The sequence below is a fragment of the Carassius carassius genome, chromosome 39 (genome assembly GCF_963082965.1).
Source record: "Carassius carassius chromosome 39, fCarCar2.1, whole genome shotgun sequence".
In the NCBI taxonomy this organism is placed as follows: Eukaryota; Metazoa; Chordata; class Actinopteri; order Cypriniformes; family Cyprinidae; genus Carassius; species Carassius carassius.
The window spans coordinates 14,503,071-14,525,177 of NC_081793.1; the positions used below are offsets into that span (position 1 = coordinate 14,503,071).

The window sequence follows — 22,107 nt, forward strand, 5'->3', positions numbered from 1 at the left end:
TAATAGGTTACAGATTACAAGTTACCCTATTTAAAATGTAATAGTAGTGTAACTTTTTTAATTACTTTAATAAAGTAATGTAACTAATTACTTTTGAGTACATTTTGATTACTTTTATAAATGAATACTTTTATAACTTTTATCTAATGAATGTTAATTTGCAACTGTTAATCATCTTCAACCATTTTACACCATGCAGGTTTAACCTTACAGTAGTGCTCAATACTGTCAGACTTTCACCATCCTTCATAACCTGAATTAAGATGATCACATTTGAACACATCCACCACACAATCAGACTTTAGTACTGCCTTTTACTTTGAGATTGATCTGAAGTTCAAAGCAGATTTAAAATCAAAAGAAATAGTTTATAGATACTGTTTTTGAAACCAAATCTTTGCATAACTACAGGCATCTAACTGCATCTAACAATGGTTTGAGGAAAAATAGTTAATAAAAAAATAAAAGCATATACATCAACTCAAATACGGTTATCTAATAAGCATGTGTCCTACTTTGTGTACTAAACTCCTGAAACATTGGTGTCTTTTTGAAACACTGCTGTCTCTTTGTATATGATATGATGATAGTTTCTCAAAATAAGTAAAAAATGCTCATGAAGTGACTGTTCTAGAGATTAATTTCCATGAGGGGCGGACTGGGGAAAAAAAATAGGCTGGGAAATCTCATACTCATACACCCAGAACCCATTCTGAAACATGGACAACCCTATTTTTTTTTTGGACCTGACATGAAAAAGATTTGAATCCTTAGGTTGGGGGACTTGCAACGTAATTAAGAGTTCTCTCCTGAACTGCACCTTCACTTCCATTATCCATCCATCTCTCTCATGACTTTAATACTGAAGATTTTTATTTGACTTTTACCATGTTTTGTAAGTGCAATTTTGTTTTTTTGGCAAATGAATTACCACTTGTATTTTTTTACTACAAATTCCATAGTTAAACCACGGTTAGTGCCATACCATAGGCTGTGTTTTGTGTTTTTGTATCCACTAGCTCCCCCTAAACCTATGATAAAATATGATGATTTGTCTGCTAACTTACTACTGTAACATTACAAAAGATAATAATGACGTCGTTTATACAGTATTTTGAGTGATTGCGAGCAATGTGCTGCTGCTGCTTGACTAAGTAAACAAAGACAAAACTACATATTTACAGATGAAAGTGACCTGCACCTGAAACCCTGAACAGAAGTGTCGCTTCTCTGCTCCAGCTGTGCGCTTACACAGTTCACTCCGGTCTCTCTCTCGCATTGATTACTCGGAGTCTGATCCAAACCGTTCGGCGGAGGCGCAGAGAGCGCGCGAGCCCAACCATTGCCAGTCACGACTAACCGATTCATGATTTATTAGAGATTTAATTATCGAATGGCGGATTCGGAAATAATCGCTTTAGTATATTTGGCCTGCAATTATACAATAACAATGTTAAAGTAGAAGGCCAAATCGTCTGCAAGGCCACAGGGAATAGTCCTGGTTCTCCCGATGTCCAGTCAGCGCATGATTTCCACAGACACGCAGAACGTGCATGATTCATATTCAGTCTTTTTGCGTCTTAATATTCACAGACATCAGTCCATATCGGGTTTTGATTCAAGTGTTCTGACCTACTTTTGATTTATTCGTCCAAATGTGGCATATTGCGTCCGCGTTATAGGCTGAATTCCATTTTTATGACTGGATTCTACGAATGTGTTTTCCGCGTCTCGGAGATTATGGGCCATATGTCTTAGTGCAATTTGGGAAAGAAATAAGCTGTATGTGGATGTGTGTAAATATTCAAATGTAATCCTCTTTGTAATCGTTACAATTTTCATAAGTAACTGTAATTTAATTACTCATTTTTTCTTAGTAACTGTAACTGATTACTGTTACATTTATTTTGTAATTAAATTACGTAACGCCGTTACATGTAACTAGTTACTCGCCAACACTGTATATATATATTATATATATAGATTTTTATGTCAGGTCCATACAAAAAATAGTTTTGTCCATGAACTGGTTTGTATGAGTTTGAATTTTCCAGTCTGAATTTTTTTCCCAGTCCGCCCCTCCTGTAAATTAATGGCAAAGACATGGTTTCATTTTCTACACATAGGACTACTGAAGCTCGCAGTGTTTTCAACCTCTGCCATCTCAATATAGGAGTACACGAGCACATGAACATAATTTCTAGAACTGCTCTGTGTCACTTCATGTGCATTTTACTTATTTTGAGAAAACTATCATCATACACAGAGACCGTAGTTTCAAAAAAACACCAATGTTTCAGGAGTTTATTACACAGAATATGTCACATGCTTATTAGATAACTGTATTTAAGTTGATGTATATGCTTTTATTTATTATTCTTTAATTTTCACAAATTAAAAAAAAGTAAAAGTAATCAAAAAGTACTCAAAAGTAATTAGTTACATTACTTTAATAAAGTAATTGAAAAAATTACACTACTATTACATTTTAAACAGGGTAACTTGTAATCTGTAACCTATTACATTTCCAAAGTAACCTTCCCAACACTGTATATATATATATATCTCTATAGAAAATATGCTCAAACAACATTCATGATTCTTACACGTTTTGTTCATCATAATAATCTTCATAAATGAGCACAGCTTGAATTTTTAAGTCTAAACACAATCACCTGAAGTAATGTGCTAATTGACTTTACTGTCACCACCCTTAAGCATAAGGCATCCCTTTCAGTTTTTATATATAAAAAAAAAGAAATCCTTGAAAGTTTGAGTTAGAATAGTTTGTAAGAGCGTGATGAAACATGAGGCTGTAAAAATTTGTGTGAAATGTGTGTTGCGACAGTACATCTTTTCACATACTGTACACATCCTTATATTCTTACTTTGTCTTTAACAGTCAACCATGAAATCCTTCCCTAAATACAGGAGTGAAATATTTTTTTCTGATTGGTTTTAATCCAGAAGATGTGGGGGCAGAAATTCATTGCATCGTTATAGCTCCCACTTTGCTTGGAGGGAACAAATAGTTCTAGATCCAGTTTCTTGTAGTTTACTCTGATTTGGAGCAGGAGAGAGGATCTTTTGTGAGGGTGATTAGATTTAGATGTATACATTGGATGGAAGAGTTTCTGAGCAGGTGTATGATTGTTGTGTAGAGGATGTAAGACCAAAAAGAAAAGTTTAGGTTTTTGGCATCACTTTAAAGTCAAAATGGGACAGGCAGTTGTGTGTGTATTGACAGGTAAGGAAACAGTTCTCATTTGCAGTTAAGACTCTTCATTTCCATGTTTGTTTGAGATGAAAGAGGTCAGATGCTGTGTAGCTCAGAACTTGTTTTAAACGATGACACAGCTCTGTTGTTTAGAGGACAGACTTGTCTACCGTCACTGACAGTTGGGACATTGCTCTGCATTCATCGCTTTTCACTTAATGACATTTTTCCTTTAGTGACAGGTGGAGGGAAAAATCTTTCAGCATGTTATATTTTTTGATGTTTACAATGCTTACAAAGCTGCTCTTTATTCTGTAAATAATCTACTTTAGTTTTCTTTTTCTTCTCCACATCATTAGAACATTCTAAGTTACATTATAGACAGGGGTGCACATAAGTGGTCCGCAGGTCCGCATGCACGGCCAGAATAAAAAATGCGTTGTATAAATATGTTCTGACAGCGCATTTGCGTACCGACATGGTTGACAGCTGTTAATACACAATTACCGTTTTAGATCACAAACTGTACTATATGTTTTATTTTCAACCTGAGAGCATACATCTAGGCTATGCAATGCCGTTTTCAAAGCACAATGCAAAACTGTGACATGCATCCACTGACGCTCTTTAATCAGCAGCACTAAATCCGGAAACGCGTATATTTACTTGCCGGTAACCTGCCAAAATAAAAGCCTGCTGATTTTAAGTTTAAATATGATGAAAACGCTTTTATTTATTTATTTTTAGACGCTTTTATCCAAAGCGACTTAAAATTGGGGAATACATAAAGCGATTCTTCTTAAAGAGGGAGACACAGAAAGTAGTAGTAAATATTAGCATTTTATTTTTTAAATTTAGTATAAAATAAATGTATTTGTATTTAATACTAGGACTGCCTTTTTATTTTTAATAATATTATCACACACTGTTATTTAGTTTATTAGGGTTAGGGTTAGGGTTTTTTTTTAAATTATTTTATTTAAAAATGATAAATAAATAAAGTGCATTAATATTATAACTTTTATTAGTTCATTTTTTATAGTTTATTTAATGGGTCACGCTATATGCAGTGTGAGGACCAAACCAAATCTCCAGGTTCTATTATGAGAACCAGGCTGAAAAAAATGTTCACCCCTGATTATAGAACAGTTAAAATAGGCCTGTACTGTAAATCTGATTGGTGGAGGAGTGTTTTTTTATTCTAATAATAACAGGGGAAAGTCCTTGCTAATTTAGATGGTTAGGAACACTGCAAGACAGTGTTCTTTGGAAGGATTAAGAATGAGACCATCTGTAAACATTTGGTTGATCTCATTAAAGGAGCCTCAATTAAAACGATAGTTCACACAAACATTAAATTTACTATTTCCTTACGAAATTTCATTTTATGAAAAAGAGCTGTGTGAAGATTCTAATATTCAAAGCATGGAGGTTTGGAATGTCATGAATGTGAGAAAATAATGACAGAGTTATCATTTCAAGTATTCCTTTTAATAATACTTTGTTAATAATAATAATTGTTAATAATACTGAGTTGATATGTTAAAGTTATAATAAAAAATATGCATGTAATGAATGTTTTGTAACTTACAGAGAAAAAATAAATAACATGATATAACCATCAATCTATGTTGTGTTTGAGTACAAGAACAATTACCTGTTGAAAGTTTGAAACAAGTGCTTTCATGCCATAATATCATCATGCCTCATACCTCTCTAATGGAGGGATCAGCAGCTGACTGATTTGTTCAAAACATCACATCATGTCCTGACTTTTATTTCCATCTGTTTTCCTAGAGTTGCTGGGCTCCACAAAGAGGCTGAATGTGAACTACCAAGACCAAGATGGGTAAGCCCTCATATTTTCCACATGGTCACTCCAAATTGGATTTTCATTTTCCTTGAGATGATAGTTAATGTTAGTGTGTTGGACTAAAACTAAAGCTTTTTATTATAAAGGTGCATAAGCTCAGATCAATGCAGCTTATGACCAGTCAGTTCCAAAAAGAAAAACAAAACGTGCTTGCTGATAGAAAACAAGCTTACAAAAAGACTGAATTTGTTGATAATGTAGCAATTTGTGAAATTTACAAGTATTTTTTAAAGGGCTGGTAGTTTTTGACCAATAACACCAAATTAGGTAAAGGATTTTTAGTACAGCACAAGGGAAATGTACAGGAATTATAATATTTTGGTGGGTTGTTTTGTGAGTCAACCAAACTTGTCCGCTTTACATTTAAAAATATGTGCAGTAAACTTGACTCAAATTCTCAAATTTATGAAATTTTCATGTTTCATGCAAATTGAAGCAAACGGAGTACATCAGGCACAGCTACACAAAGGCTTGGGTCACATTTATGTGCACCTTTCACTCATCAGAACATAGCGTGCGTGTCCCACCTGTTTAAACAGGAAATGTTGTGTCATGTTGACGTCCTTCGGTTTTGCTAGAAGGTGGTCTATGCTTTCCGATGCCATTGCTAGTCAACACCTGTTCAATTCCAAAACCCTTAACAATCTTGTTGAAAATGAATTGTCACAAAAATATGAATTGAGAAAAAACACCCATTTATATTTTTAATACTAGTTATCATTTAAGTATCTTGAAACTCTACAACAATCCATGCATTGTTTCTGAACTCAGAGAAGAGCTTCCTGCTTATCAGTCTCTGAAGCAGTAATGAATTTATCAATAACATGAACTAATTAAATGTAGAAGAATATATTACCTGTAGGACACGACTGAATATTTTACTTATCCACTAATTATCATTTCCTCTGTGTAGAGTCTTCTGCAGGAACAATAATATTCCCTAAGTAAATTAGTGAAATTTTTTAAAATACCTGTCATTAAGGTAGGTTTAATCACTCATTACAAAATGATATGTATAAATGTGCCTTGCTGCATGTAAAGGTTTTTTTTTTTTTTTTTTTTAAACAAATTAATGATTTAATAAAGTGTGTATTTTTTGCCACTCTTCTGTGTATTACAGCATTATAAGGTATATTGTAAACTAGAGTATACAGGACATGAAATTGTTCACTACAGAATTTGGACAACATTACAAAATGTCTGGCATTTGATATAGTGCACTGTATACTGTAGGTAAAAGGGAGAACTGTAATATTTATTTTTATTTATTTTTATTAATATTTATTTGAGTAAATACTGAACTTACAGTTAAGTCATGATTTTTGTGCAGGAAAAGTATTGTAAGAATTAGGGCCATCAAATTGATTAATCACGATTAATTGTGTTTACACAATATATGTGTGTGTACTGTGTATATTTAGATGTATATATAAATACATGCACATATATGCATTTATTTAAGAAATATTTACATATGTGTCTGTATACATATATACCGTACACACACAAACTTTTATTTTTGGAAGCGATTAATCAAACTCCAATACAAACTCCTGTACAAAAATCATGTCATACCTGTGTATATAAATCTATAATGCTGGTAGTTTGTGTCACACAGGCATCCTATGTGACACAAACTACCAGCATTATAGATTTTCTGTGGACTATATCTGAGGGTTATTCAAAAGCAACGTGACTTGACTCGTTTTCCCATGACTCTTCCCTTGATTCCGTTCTGCTTTGAAATCCCAGCACTGTTTGAAATCACAGCTAAGACTATTTGAAGAAGCCACAGACCCAAAGCTTAAACTCTTAAAAATACTGGACAGACACTTTGGGAAATATTGTCTGGGGTTGTAACTGCTATTTGTATATTTTGTGAGCATTTGAGCTCATATCCAGTGAAGCAAGTTTACATGAAAAAATATAATGTATTTGATAAAAATGTTTGAATTCAATGAATAACTTGTGAACAGCTGGATACAGTATTCTTATTTTAAATATAATATAATTTATAAAGCATACACTGCAAAAAAACATTAATCAAGCTCACTCTGAAATCTCAGTTAACAAAAATATTACATGCAATAGTTTCAAATTGGAATAAAATAAAATTTCTCAATGCACGTTGTTGATCTTACTGTGAATGATTAATTCATGCATATGTTTATTATTTTTAATAAAAATGTTATATCAGAATCTTTTGATAAACACAGCCTTCTCTCAACATCTGGTTAAGACAACAGACTTCTCTCTGGTGACATGCTGAGAATCTCCAATCATCCTATCAGTTCTGTTCAAACCCCACCTCTTTCTTTCTGCCCGCATTCAGATCTGCCACCATCCAATCAATAACTGATGGTTAGCCAAGCCCCCTCCCTACAATTATATATATATATATTTTGATAACTTTAATAACCTCACTGAACTTACAATCAACAAATATCATTAAGTTAAAACATGAGGCCTATTGCCAAAAAGCCAATACTCAGCACTGAGGATCAACATAAAACTTGTCAGCAAACAACAATAATTGGATCAAAAATATCAATGCGTTCATTCTGTTTTGCATGCTGGGAGCTTACATTCAGGACAATTTTTAACTATTTGTTAAGACAATTCTCTTAGGCTATTTGGGACAGCATGTGTGGGAATATGATTGGTTAATGTGGTTTTATGTAATTCTCATTTTTGGTGTCTGTGACTCACTCAGCTGTGTATGCTGGGTAAAATCGAACTGCTTTTGTACAGTGTGTGCTCAGGCTGCTGTTGTTGAATCTTAGTGTCGCATTAGTCTTGAGAGACGAAAGTGGAAGGAAGTTGAAAGCACATCCCGATGAATTTGGGGGCCTCACATTAGCATGAGGGCTAATTTGTGCTTTCATGAGCAGCAGGGAAGAACTGAGAAACTGAGCTCCTGAGGGACCTGCAGCTGAGGTGGAGGAAAAACATTTCATTATACATCTGCTACTGGCACTCACTTTTTCTTTCTTGCTTTTTTCACTCATTCATTTGTTTATTCTTTGTATCATTCCCTAATTATTTTCTTTCTGGGAGTCTTTAGTGGGGGAGTCGTGGCCTAGTGGTTAGAGAGTTTGACTCCTAACCCTAGGGTTGTGGGTTCGAATCTCGGGCTGGCAATACCACGACTTAGGTGCCCTTGAGCAAGGCATCGAACCCCCAATTGCTCCCCTGGCGCCGCAGCATAAATGGCTGCCCACTGCTCCGGGTGTGTGTTCACAGTGTGCGTGTGTGTGTGTGTGTGTGTGTTCACTGCTGTGTGTGTGTACTTTGGATGGGTTAAATGCAGAGCACAAATTCTGAGTATGGGTCACCATACTTGGCTGAATGTCACGTCACTTTTTCACTTTCCTTTTCTTTCATTCTTTTTTTTTTTCTTTAGCTTGTTTCTTTCTTTCACTTCTTTATTCTTTAATTCGCTCTTATTTATATTTTTATTTTTATTTTTCATTTATTACTTTGTTCCTTTTGTTTCGTTTGGTCATTCCTTTCTTTTTCTCTTTTTTCCTTTGTTCATCCCTTCCTTCCTTAATAAGATCTGGAACTTTAAATCATACTGCCATCTGTATTATGGGAATAGAATATAATAATTAGTCAAATCCCGGTGGGATATTTTTACCATGCACAGTAGTTTTCAGAGGGTGACATATTGATGTGTTTAAGAATGCTGTTTAAGAAGTGAGGATCAGATAGTGTGTGCTGAGCCATAGACTGAACACAGCATTCTTCAGATGTGTCATATTAATCATAAGTGTTACTCACTCTCAAACATCTGTGGCTGCTGAACAATAGCTGTAGGGGTACTTTTTCCATATCTTATTGTTAGCTTCACAGAACTCTCATATGGTTTTAAACTCTTATATGAATTTAACCAAGTCCTTGCTGAAGCTACATTAATGGGAGTTATTTTGGTGTAAAGTCTGTTTGGGAGATTATATGTGTGAAGTTGTGCTCATATATGAGATAAAGGGGTCGGTTTGTCTTTTCTGCATGAAAGGGCTTGTAGGAGTACAATGCAATGAAGAAGACTGAGGTATAAAATCAGTTCAGGAAACCTTACATGTCCTAACCTGGAAAAACCTTTAACAGTAGTTGGTCTGCCCACACTGACTGCAAAATATTTAATATTTAATGTAAAGTTATGAGGAACACAACATTCATCACATAGCTGACTTCATACACAATATGTAATTTCGTCTTTATTTTTGGTATTGGAGAAACATTTGAACTTTTTATATTCATCAAACAATCCTGAAAAACAAATCACTAGTTCTTATCATCAAGATTGTATGAAATGTTATTCAAGCACCAAATCAGCATATAAGAAGGATTTCTGAAGTATCATGTGACACTAAAAGCTGGCGTAATGCCTGCTGAAAATTCCGTTCTTCCATCACAGAAATAGATCACATTTTAAAATGGATTAAAACAGAGAATAGTAATTTTAAATTGTAACAGTATCTAACAAAATCGCAGTGTTGATCAAATAAATGTGCTGTAGGCTTGGTGAGCATAAGAGACTTTTCTAAAAAAAAAAAAAAATCTTGTTGACCCCAACATTTTGAACAGTATGTGTATGTGCCATATAAATGGGGATTTGCCGGTATCAACTTTTCCTGTTGTGATTAATTGCTCATGCTTTTATCACGGTAAACGGTATTATCACGGTATTGAAATTTAGTTTAAAAAAAGTGCTCAAAATATAGTATAATATAGTATAATAGGTTAAATAACTTTTTTCTAATAAAAAATAACTGAACATTTAAATAAAATAAAGCAATTCAGAAATATAAAGTTAAAAGTTTTGCACAGATTAAAGTGCAAAAGAATTATAAAGACCAATAGGTAAGATGAATATCATAGCAAATACACAAATCTGAATGGCTATTTAAAATTATTTAAATATGTTTAAGAAAGTAGTGCAGCTGGTTTATATATGGGGTTTCCGGGGTAAGGACTGCATTCTCTGCAGTTTAGCGCCATCTGTTGTCAGAGAGTGAATGTGCTTTCATTCAACGCATCTATCATGTGTTCCTCCATGTGCTTCTCATGCGTGATTGTTTACATCAGAGCACACAAGCGTCTTTCAAGCAGCATGCAGTGGTGTTGTGCATTTTGACCAGTTCATTGTAATAGTTTTCTTAATGCATTTCAATTTCTGAATAATTTGTAATCTATTATTTGCGGTATTTATAAGTGCCCACGATAACAATATGGTGCATATTCATTACTGTAATATATCGCATTACCTAATACCGGCACAAGTCTACATATAAACTGTATAAATATATATTTAAATATTAATGTATCTAATTAGTTCATAATTTAAAACACTTGAAATTTCAATCATATATTGACCACTGATAAAGTAATGTCCTTTGTTTCATTTTATCAATCCGTTCACTGTACTGTTAGAGCTCGGTTTAGTTTATGATTCTCCAGGGTTTTACGTGTTTTTGGTAGAATGAGGCTGTGCCAAGTGCACTGTAAAATGCACAAATGTCTCATCCATAATTTAACTCAAGTCAGAGGGTTTTTGTGGTGATTTTAAGTTACACTTATGAACTGGAAAGACATTTCTCTAAACTGATCCTTCAAACTGTTAAATAAATACTGAGCAACTTCAGTTGAAGCATCATAGCACCTGTCCACGTGTACACCGACAATACAGTTCAAAGCAAATGCTAGCTGCAAGTGAAAACAGGGACGCTTCCTCTCTGAGACAAGTATGTCTGAGGAAATCTTAGTATTCTCTTCCTGTGATACATTTTTAATACAAATTATATATTTATCCATCTCAGACAGAAGTGCTTTGTTGGGATTTGCACAGTTCTGCCAGATTCTGTTTCAGACCCCGGAAACTGAGACTGCAAGGAGAAGTCAGCTTAATTTAGGGAGCTAATTATATACTCATTAGCTGCACTTACACATTTTAATAGCCGTTCCTAGAACTGAGTGTGATGATTGTTTAAAGTTTGCCAACTACACAACCACATGTTGTCCTATTGATTAGTAACTGCTTAGTATACTTGTCACCACAGATTTGAGAAATGATATCCATGTAATTAAGCTCTTTCACTTACAATAACGAACCCTTCAAGATATCTCTAGATCTTTCTCGAACAGCACATTATTTATTAAATTTATTTGGACCAAGATTTATAGACATATGGAGATGATGTAGAGCTTTATTGAGCCTAATCCACATTGGGTGAGTTCAATCCTTTTAAATTATTTTAAAAAGTCATCTGTTCCCACAAACACAGGCATATTTTAGGAGCTGGACCATCCCAAGTCATAAAGTGACTGTGAAAGCAGAGATCTATTTGCTATTTGGGCAGTGCGCTCTAGCTGTGCTGTCAGGACTGGTTGCAGTGTTGTACTCAATTGAACTCTATGATAGAAACAGTGCAGACCGGCCAAACATTTCCCTCCTCCACACCAGATGGATAATTTTTTCCTGCTAAATGATATGCATATTTGTCATGTTCTGTTTGTAAAATCAATGAAGGCCTTTTCTAACATATTGATTCTGTATGGCTCATCAGGGCATAAAAATACATAATAATTTAAAAAAATACATAAACATTTGAATGTTTACAGTTTGTTACTTTTGTTACAACATCGGAAGAGTTACCGTTTGCCAAATGCTTTGTGAATTTTAGCAAAAAGCATATTAAGAGGTCTAAATACAGTGGCTTTTAACATTTTACAGGAGATTTTTGACTAGCTTTCAGGACTGTTTCTCTGTTCTACAGTTTTTCAGCACTTCATCATGCGGCTCTCACTGGCACTACTGACCTCTTGTCTCTGCTGTTGGAGGCACAGGCCACTGTGGACATCAAAGACAGTAATGGTGAGACACTTGACCATTTTTATCCTCTAGCCAATGAATTTGTAAAACATTTAGAATGTATTTCCTTACTTTTGTATAATTATATTATACTTTTTAAAGAATCTTTTTGTTTTCTGGTTATGTCATATAGACTTAAAGGGAAAAATATAAACATTGGAGTAAAAAATATGTTTTTGTGCATAAGACCAGTAAGAAGTGATCATGATCCTAAGTGGCCTAATAAATTCATCTTTTCCAAATAATTAATAAAAACATTAATACAAATGCAAAACTATATAATTGCAACTGCATTTTTTTTGTCAAAAATATTAATAATAAATAGTTTTTTTGTATTTTTTTGTAATTTTTTTTTTACATAATATCTAGAAAATATATGAAGAAAACAAATATAGGATATGCTCCATGTGTCCCAATCTATGTTATGTTGGTGTTGTGTATATGTAATATTGTGAAAGTTTTGAATTAATTTAAAGATTTTGCCATTAACTCTCATTATGACTTAATGGTGACCACAAATGTTCCTGTCCCTAACAACTTTCACCAAATGGGAAAGAGCAACTTGGACATTCTGCGAAACATCTTAGTTTGTATTCTGTGAAATAAATAAAGCCATACTGTACAGGTTTGGAACAACAGATCTTTAAGGCAAGATCTCTTTAATGTACCATCAAAACAAATTGGATACGTGTTGAAAGCCTTTAAAAACATTTATACAAATGGCAATTCATGCAAACAAAAATACTCTTAGAGACAAATTAATTGTGTTGCGCATAGACTGAACATAGACAAGCTAGGTAGTCATGATTTTTTTTCCATTTCAACAGAAAAAATGATTGCACCACCAGAGAAAGAAAGAGCACTGTTTTTCTTGTCTAAAAGAACAAGTACCTGTGAAAATAATTGTTTTCTGCTCCATGTTGTAGGTATGCGTCCATTGCACTATGCTGCTTGGCAGGGGAAGGCTGACTCTGTACTTATGCTGCTGAGAGCCGGAGCTTCTGTGAATGGGGCTTCACAAGATGGACAGATCCCTCTCCACCTGGCTGCACAGTATGGACACTATGAAGTGGTATGTAGCACACTGCTTCTCTGCTATTGTCCAGTTTGTGCCAGTCTACTAGTGGTCGATCGATATATCACCACTGGCGATATTTGACATTTTTTTAAATTGGCCGATAAGTCTTTCCATGTGGCCGATGTTTTTCAAAATAGATTATGACACCATATTGTGCATTTATGCTTCCGGATGGGAAGCCAGCACCTGACAGTAAAATGACCAATCGTCATTCACTTTCTAATGTGACACTACGTTGTGTTACATACAGTAAGACTCCGGCATGCAGCAAAGTCTTATTCAAACGTACCATGAGACATCAGATCCACAGTCCAGTGGCAGCTCCGGTGGGAGACACAGATGTGATATGAACAAATTCAAACAAAAATGAAACTGTATTTACCTCACAAACAATCAAAAATCCTGCGTCTTGCTCTTCCTCAGATATGCGCGTAGTCCTCGGGTCAAAAAAACGAAATCGTAAACGAAGTTTTGTACTAAAAGTGAAAAAAGTTTTCTTAACTGAATTAATGATCAACACTTAACATTTTTAGTTTTTTTATATAAACTTTTGAATGATATAATTGTTTCTATACCAGTTCGCTCTTGAAATATAAAAATTTAAACGCTGGCTGTAATAAAAACTTGTTTTCATGACAGATTCAAACTTACATTAAAAATGAATACAACGGGTTAAGCAAAAACATAACAAATATATAGAGCATAAATCTTGCAAAATGCTCATCTCTAGTTATTTTTTTCTAGCTGACTAATTGAATGGCTTTCCTGAGGAAATTGTAAAGCATGGGCCATTGACCTGAAAATGCACATTCATTTTCGGCAGATTATTTTTGGTTGTCGAAGTTTCAGTGCATCACTGGTTATATCACTAAGTAGTATGTAGGGATGGGCGATATATCGCATGCGATTGTCACGCGCATTTCGTCAGCAGAGCCGGTTCCTTGATTAGCAGTAAATCGCCATCACCTGCTTTCAAATGGAGCGGCATTTAATAGACAGAGCTGTAGATCACTGACAAGCTACGCAATATTGCGTTCATTATCACAGATAAATCGCCTTCGATAATGAACGCGAGATTGCGTAACATGTCAGTGATCTACGGCTCTATTAAATGCCGCTCCATTTGAAAGCAGGTGATGGCGATTTACTGCTTATCAGGGAACCGGCTTTACTGAAGAAATGCGCGTGACAATCGCATGCGATATATCGCCCATCCCTAGTACTATGTTCAAAATAAATGAGCAAAAAGGCTGAATGCAGCACTTTGATAGTGACTTAGGAATATGTGCTATGACTCAAACCAAAATATAGCTTTTGCGGCTGTTTACAGATCTCTTGCAGCTAGATAAAAAGAATACATACTGTTTTATATTTTCTAAAGGAAAATGCAAGACGTGTCATTGCATGCTCGAGGCAGAAAAGAGGTCTCCACCAAAGATAGCATTACTTTGCAGGCCCACGGCTTTGTTAAAAAACAATGCATTTTTTAGTTAACTTTGCTGTGTATATGATACCTCTCAGAACCAGGTTAGATTGACCAGTTGTTTGACTTGAAATGCAGAGTATTCTCTTTCCAAATATGCTACCTTTTCAAAACATGTCAAAAGAAATAATGTGTGCCATATACTGCAATAATTTAACATGGAATCAATGATATTTCTTTGGTCTTTCCCTCTCAGTCCTTGACCTTTTAGCATGCTGTTTCAGATTTTCATATATGGGTTGACTAAAACTGGTATTGCTTTTGACATTGTCTTCTATTGTGTAGTCCCAGAAACCTTATGTAGCCAGACAAAGCTCCTCTACCCTTTCAAGGGTCTCTGTGCTTCTGTGTGTCCCCTCAGTCTGAAATGCTACTACAACACCAGTCCAACCCCTGTGCTGTCAACAAGGCGAAGAAGACCCCCCTGGACCTGGCCTGTGAGTTTGGTAGACTCAAGGTGAGCCGAGAGTATCATTACAGTACATCTCTTTTGATGTTGTAACTTGGCCTGCCACTATACCTTTTTAGTGCTATTAATATGTGCTTGAACTGTAAGTCTAAAAAAAAAAATGATTACACATGCCAATTTGGCATAGCATTGTTAAAGGTGTTTTCTCACACTATATTTAATTTACTGAGTGAAAATGGTGGATTTAATCATAACTAAGAGGCAGAATATTCAGTTTGATTTGAATTTTCAAAAAAGTTTTTTTGGTAGTAATTTTTTTTTTATTTTCTTATAAAAATTATTTTATTTATGAGTATGAGATATTGCAAATTTTCTAGTTACAATGAAACAGTGCTTTTAGATTTGAAGTTTTATTTATCTTTTAAATTCAAAAAACATTTTTTTTTAATTTTCCTTTATCATGATCTAAAAGATTACTTTTTTAAAAGATACAATTTTATAATATTGTTGATTGTAATCTTTTGCGAATCTCAAAATGAAGATCCAATTTACAAACTGTACATTACAATTTAGCGATGCCTAAATTCATTTAAAATGATTGACGAAATAGTATAGAATTTGAACATTTGTTATCGGCCATAACATTTAAATAATCATCAGCTTATGCATCAGCCAGCATTTTAATATTGATATTTTATTTTAAATTAAATGTATACAATAGTACAATATAACCAGAGGGTAAAACTGTATTTTCCAGCAGACATGAGATGACATGGGTGCATTGTTCAGCTATCGGTATTTTTCATCGATATAGTCTGTAGGGCTGTCACTTTTGTGAAAAAAAATCATTTTCGATTTTTAAGACATAAGTGTTCATTGAATCGATTGTAAAATCGATTTTCAATGTCTAAAAAAAAAAAAGATGTTTTCTTTTTCAACTTCAAATAACGGACGAACGTAAAGAGAGCGCTGGAAATGCACAAGTCAGCAATATTTCTTATTTATTGTCATGAAGTTTCGTGCAGAAAAACAAACAGCAACAGGAGTGCAACATTCTCGAAAAAATATATGTGCAGAGGGGACGGCTTCCATAACAAAAGAAAAACATCACTGCAGGCTTCAACCTGGCTGCATTTGATTTAGGCAATTCAAAAATCTCCAAGATTATTTTAAATAATGATTCAATCCATTTCAAATAACTGTTCAAAAAAATGAAACTTATGTCCAGCTGTTGAGAAGACGCGCTCCAACCGCACTGATGTCCCAGGGACACTCACGTACAGCTGCGCAAGCTGGTCGCTTTCAGCTTGCAATGGTCCTTTTCATAACTCAGAATCTCCTGTAACTAGATGCGCGAATGAGGCGAATTAGCGTCTGCCGCACCGCGAGACCTCCAGACGTGCGTAAACGCGTCTTTACATTGATTTAATCATTCGTGTTTGGTGTGAACGCAGCATAAGAGGTCGCTTTCGACGTCACTGGGTCTTATAGGTGTGTAAAATTGCTGGTATTTTCTGTCTAGCTTTCGCAAGGCATACTGCACTTTAGGAATTCTTTATTTTCTTTTTCTGCTTGTTTGTGAGTTTTGTTACATCTATATTTTTTAATTGTTTAATTATTTTAAAATTAATAGTTTACATATTTGGTTATGTACAAACTTTTTTTGGTTGGTCCGATCGATTGTGCAATCGATTTTCGAACTAAAAGTGACAGCCCTAATAGTCTGTGCCCTTTATAACATCTGAGCTATCACAGTCTCAGTGCAATCTCATAGTGCTGAATCTAATTTCAAACTGCAGTCTCTATTATAATTATAAGTAGGAGTTCATGACATGAACAAGCTTTGTTTATTTTGGCATAGACTGTATTAATGCATTCATTGGCAAAGGACATCAGTAACCTCATGCAAACTGCCTGCACAAGCCACAAGCTGGGCAAATGGAGATGAAAGGCTTTAAAAGAGAGTTTTCCTTAACCTTAGAGAGTTATCTTTAACCTTAAAGGGATACTCCACCCTAAAATAAAAAGTTTGTCATTTATCACTTACCCCCATGACGGTCCAAACTCGTAAAAGCTCTGTTTGTCTTCGGAACACAATTTAAGATATTTTGGATAAAAACCTGGAGGCTTGAGACCATCCCATGGACTGCCATGTAAATAAGTGTGAAGGTCCATAAAAGGTATGAAAGTTGTCATCAGAATACTCCGTCTGCCATCAGACATGCAATCTGGGTTATATGAAGCGACAGGAAAACTTTTTGTAAGCGAAGAAAAGAAAAATAATGACTATTCAATCCTTGTGGCGCGGAGGACACAGAAGAGCATACGCAGCACGTGATATGGAGTGACACAGAGGAGACTGTTGACAAAGGAATTATTGAATAAAGTTGTTATTTTTGTTTTCTTCGCTTACAAAAATTCTCTCCATTGCTTCTTATAACCCAGAGTGCACGTCTGATGGCAGACGGAGTATTCTGACGACAACTTTCATACCTTCTATGGACCTTGACACTGTTATTTATTTGGCAGTCTATGGGACAGTCTCAAGCCTCCAGGTTTTCATCCAAAATATCTTAAATTGTGTTTCGAAGACAAACAGAGCTTTTATGGGTTTGGAACGACATGGGGGTAAATGATCAATGGCAAAATTTTCTTTTGGGGTGGAGTAACAGTTTCAGCTAGATTGGCCTTGATGAACTATTTCTATTTAATCTTTTGTCCAAATCATTTGGAATTTTAGAATGCAAATGCTGCATAGAGTCAAGCTGATGGAATGAGTATAATTTAGCAGCACACCAGCGAGTCAGTTGCTGGGCTGCAGGAGGATTCTGCCCGAGCTGGAAACTGAATTCCATCTGACAGACTCTCAATGCCAGGGAGTACAAAGTCATATGCCTGGGCTGACAACTCAGGCCGCTTGCGTTCTTCTATTTTAAATTGGCAGTGACATCTTTAGACATTAGTAGGCAAAACTGGTATGCAGCACTAGTTTTGGATTGGTTCCTCACTGTTTCTTAATTCTTTCCTCCAGGTGACCCAGCTATTGTTGAGCAGTAACATGGTGGTAGCTCTCTTAGAGGGGAACGGCAGAGATAACACCCCCCTGCATCTTGCTGCCCGCAATGGTCATAAGGACATCATCAGGTCTGCTTCTCACTAAACCCTCACTTTATATTCCTGTTATGTTTTCCTACATCTTCCTTTCAGTCTAAATCTTAGTTTTTTTAAACTAATGTCATAGTTTTAGCGGAGAGGTACAGTAAGTCTGTTTAAAAACCTACCACTGACATAGGTAGGTGTTTTTAGCATCCTAACCATCACTAAACCTTGTACATGAATAATTTGGAACTGTTACATAGGCATCAAGTCCCTGTTCCCACCAAGCACCACAAGCAACAGTTTGATGTTAGCATGTTGCTAAGCTAATTGCTTGATAATCTAATGGGTATAAAAAAAATACATTGTGCATAAAAACATTGGGTAAAATACCCAGTTTTTAATTACAGCAGTTTAATTAAATTTTGATTGTTCTTGATAAATTTTATCAATTATTTTCAGTGTTAAGCTAGTGCTGGGCGGTTTGAACACAAATTTATATCACGTTTTTTTTCTAAATTATGCCGGTTTCCTGGTTTATGACTTTTAAAAAAAAATTTTTTATGCATAATCAGGTGTACAATGCATTTTCTGCTGGTTGACATTCCAAGACGTGCTTTTAGCCCGACAGCACTTGCACAAAATGGTTGTTTGGTCGACATCGGATTTTTGGAAACCAAAAACCCTCCAAACAACTTTCACTTTAATTCAGTGCCTTCAGCACATCAAAAATAGACTCGGTACGTAAACGATCGCTGCACTGCTGCAGACGCACTGCTCCTTGAACGCACTGACAGACCGCAACCTCGTGCAGTATGAACGCTGGAATCCCTTACAATGGGTGTGTTAAAAAAATACGCAACGCATACGCACTGCAGACGGAGTATGTGTGAAACAGGCGTTATGACGTAACACCAGAGCAGTACTGTGTTTACCCACACCATGCCTCGCAGTCACTGCTTAGAAGTGCAACATTGTAAAGGGTCCGTCTGAAACAGTGTCGCGCAGCCGCGGCGCAGCATAACGTTCGTTCTGAACGTTGAGTAATTAAATATGGCGGTATATTAAAAATTAATATCGTAACAAAAAAATATACACCGGTTTTCGGTATGAACCGGTATACCGCCCAGTACAAAAAAAATATATTTATATTAGTATAGTATATTTGTAATTATTGTTTTGTGTTGTTTACTTATGATTAACATTTCTATTGTATTCTAAGTTCAATTAAATTACCATTGTAATTATGTTATTATTAAATATTTATTTTGGTAATTGTTTATTTTAATAATTACACACACACACACATACTGTATAATAATATTTATATAACAATAATTGCAACAATAATAATATATACATAATCATTATTATTATTATTATTATTATTGTAATTTTTGTTATATAAATATTATATTCAAATTGGGTTCCTAAAATAAAATGCAACATAATGAGCGTAACTAAGCTTATTACAGTGCATACTATGATTTCCTTATACACAACAAATACATACAGTACCGTCTTAAAATTTGGACAAAAAATACATGCATGTAAAAATAATTAAAATCTGTTTTGATTGGGATCAGGAGCACACCTATTATGCCTTAACATGCAACCTCTATAGGCAGCAATTAGAGTGAGAGCATATGTGCCTTTACATGCATGCAAGCATGCCAGGGGGAGGTTGTCTATCATTTTTGCTAAGAAGTGTGGTGTCAAGCTGATGGTCAGGCTTTTTTTTGACATGTTTGTGGAGCAAGTGAGGTGAAGAGAAGAGGTTGTGGAATGAGTGTAGTGTGAGTATGTTTGGTGGTGTGCATGTGTTGACCTGGGCTGCCCTCCCCTCTGAGTGTAATGAGAGGGCTGTGACTGTGCTCTGATGGTAACATGCATAGGAATGAGGCCGAATAGGGTTACACCAGCCAGTCAGCTGCTCAACATGCTCCTCTTGCAATAACCATATATGAAGGTTCACGCTGCAGCTCTCCCCTCTACTGCTTTTCTGGAATGCTGGAACTTGTAAACATGGGAAAGATGGACAGTTGTAACAGGAGACCGCTCTACGCTTCCTAGTATAAAACACTGAATTCTCAAAACTGAATGAGTTCATGCAGAATTTTGCAAGAAATCAATGAACTGTTTCAGTTGTCTTTTTGCTGAGATGAATAATAATTATTATTGGCAAATTCACTACTGACTGATTTTACATTAAATTCTGTCATCATTTACTCACCGTCATGTTGTTTCAAACCTGTATGACCTATGACTACTGTATACTTTTTTTTGTGGGACACAAAAGGAGATGTTTTAAATAATATATTGGTCCCTCTTACCAATTTAATGGAAGGTAAAGGGGATTGTAAAGCTTCAAAATGTACTAAAGCAACCATAAAATTGGTCCATGCAACATACAGTATGTGCAATACTTCAAACCGTTATCACTGAAAAGTTCTGAAATGAGCTATAGAAGTCATACATAGACTAAAATGATGTGTCAACAGTAGCCATCATAGGTTCTCACATATTTTGTGATGTCAGTGTCACCATATTTGATTTGAAAGTTTACTTTTTGTTCCCTTCCTCATACAGAGCTTTCAGATGACTTTGAAATGTGCTGCACAAGTTTTACAGGGTACTTTTAATGCTACTTTTATGGTGCAACCCCAGTCCCCGTTCACTTTAATTATATGGGAAAGAGCAGGACATTAGTCAAAAATTGTATCGATTTAAAACAACATGAAGGTCAGTAAAAGGTGAATACTTTGGATGAGCTCTTTTAAAGAGGGAAGGCAGGCTTTTAATCCATTCAGCTGGCTGAATTCATCATTTACAGGCAAATGGAAAATGTAGCCTGCACTGCTGCTTTGGATACTGAATCCTGTAGACACACTCGCAATGTAAAATTGACTGATGCTGAGGCTGTTTTTGTTCCTCAAAGGCTTTAAATTGTCACGACTTTTGACCCCTTGCTGGTGGTCTTGAACTTACCATCATCATGTGGTTTCAGTGCTGCCCACTCACTATGCAATTTTTCATGCTGATTTTGGTTTTGTAGTTGTATTGATTGAGGCATAACAGAACTATTTTCTATGTAGTTGTGCTAGTTTCATATTTCTCATATTAGATTTTAACTTTTTTGGATAATGACTTTTTACAGTTTGTTTCTTCTCACATATCTATTTATGTATTAATTTGGTAAAAAGCCATTTAATATGGTATATTTTGCAGTATAAGACCCGATCAGCGTGCCAGGGTGAATGTCTTGGTAATGAGCAGCTGACTGTACCATTATTAAATACACAAGTGATTTTGTTCGTGTCTTGTGGACAGCATGGCTCATGTGTCAATGTGGTCCATCACTCATTTTTAGACTGCTGCTGAAAGCTGGGATTGACATCAACAGAACCACTAAATCTGGAACGGCTCTGCACGAGGCTGCCCTCTACGGGAAAACGGAAGTAGTAAACTTATTGCTTGATGTAAGTAGGTAGATACAAAATATTGGGAACAGTGTTGATGTACCATGTGTGTATTTTCTATACCTACTGCACTGTAGGGATACATGATTTATTTCTAATGATCTTATGTCAGATTTATTTTCAAGAAAAAAGTGTGAATTATAGTAATTATAGTCTTTACCAGAGTAAAGTGCTTAGGTCTGTCTGTCATATCAGTTCGGAGTGATATATCATACAGAGTTTATTTTCTTACCTGAACTAACCCTCATATATCGATCCAACCCTTCACCATCTGACACTTAGGCTGGGATCGATGTGAACATCCGCAACACCTACAATCAAACAGCCTTGGACATCGTGAACCAGTTCACCACTTCACATGCCAGCAAAGAAATCAAACAACTCCTTAGAGGTGACTCAGTCTAGAAATCCTGTTGTTTTCCCCTTTGCCTTTCATGTGTTTTGCTTTCTCACTGTTTCTTTCCTTGCTTACCTTTCCATTAATTTCATTTTCCCTTTGTTATAAAGCTATAGAGTTGCAGAACATTACTGTCCCGTGGGCATAGCTATGGCAGCCATGCCTGGAGATTTAGCTAAAAGTTTGTTTACGTGTTTGCGT

General features: G+C 35.3%; 1 protein-coding gene across 7 annotated transcripts in view; it reads left to right on the forward strand.

The window, feature by feature from the left end:
- Positions 1-22,107, forward strand: part of caskin2 (CASK interacting protein 2) — a 52,041-nt gene that overhangs the window by 12,337 nt on the left and 17,597 nt on the right. For 6 of the 7 annotated variants that reach the window (XM_059530850.1, XM_059530849.1, XM_059530851.1 and 3 more), the window contains 7 exons: positions 5,015-5,066; positions 11,870-11,967; positions 12,891-13,036; positions 14,887-14,982; positions 17,966-18,078; positions 21,401-21,509; positions 21,792-21,900. In XM_059530850.1, coding sequence (XP_059386833.1) covers positions 5,015-5,066; positions 11,870-11,967; positions 12,891-13,036; positions 14,887-14,982; positions 17,966-18,078; positions 21,401-21,509; positions 21,792-21,900 — 723 coding nt within the window. Of the gene's footprint in view, positions 1-3,079; positions 3,248-5,014; positions 5,067-11,869; positions 11,968-12,890; positions 13,037-14,886; positions 14,983-17,965; positions 18,079-21,400; positions 21,510-21,791; positions 21,901-22,107 lie in introns of those variants that run through there. The other variant, XM_059530852.1, reaches the window with a different exon arrangement.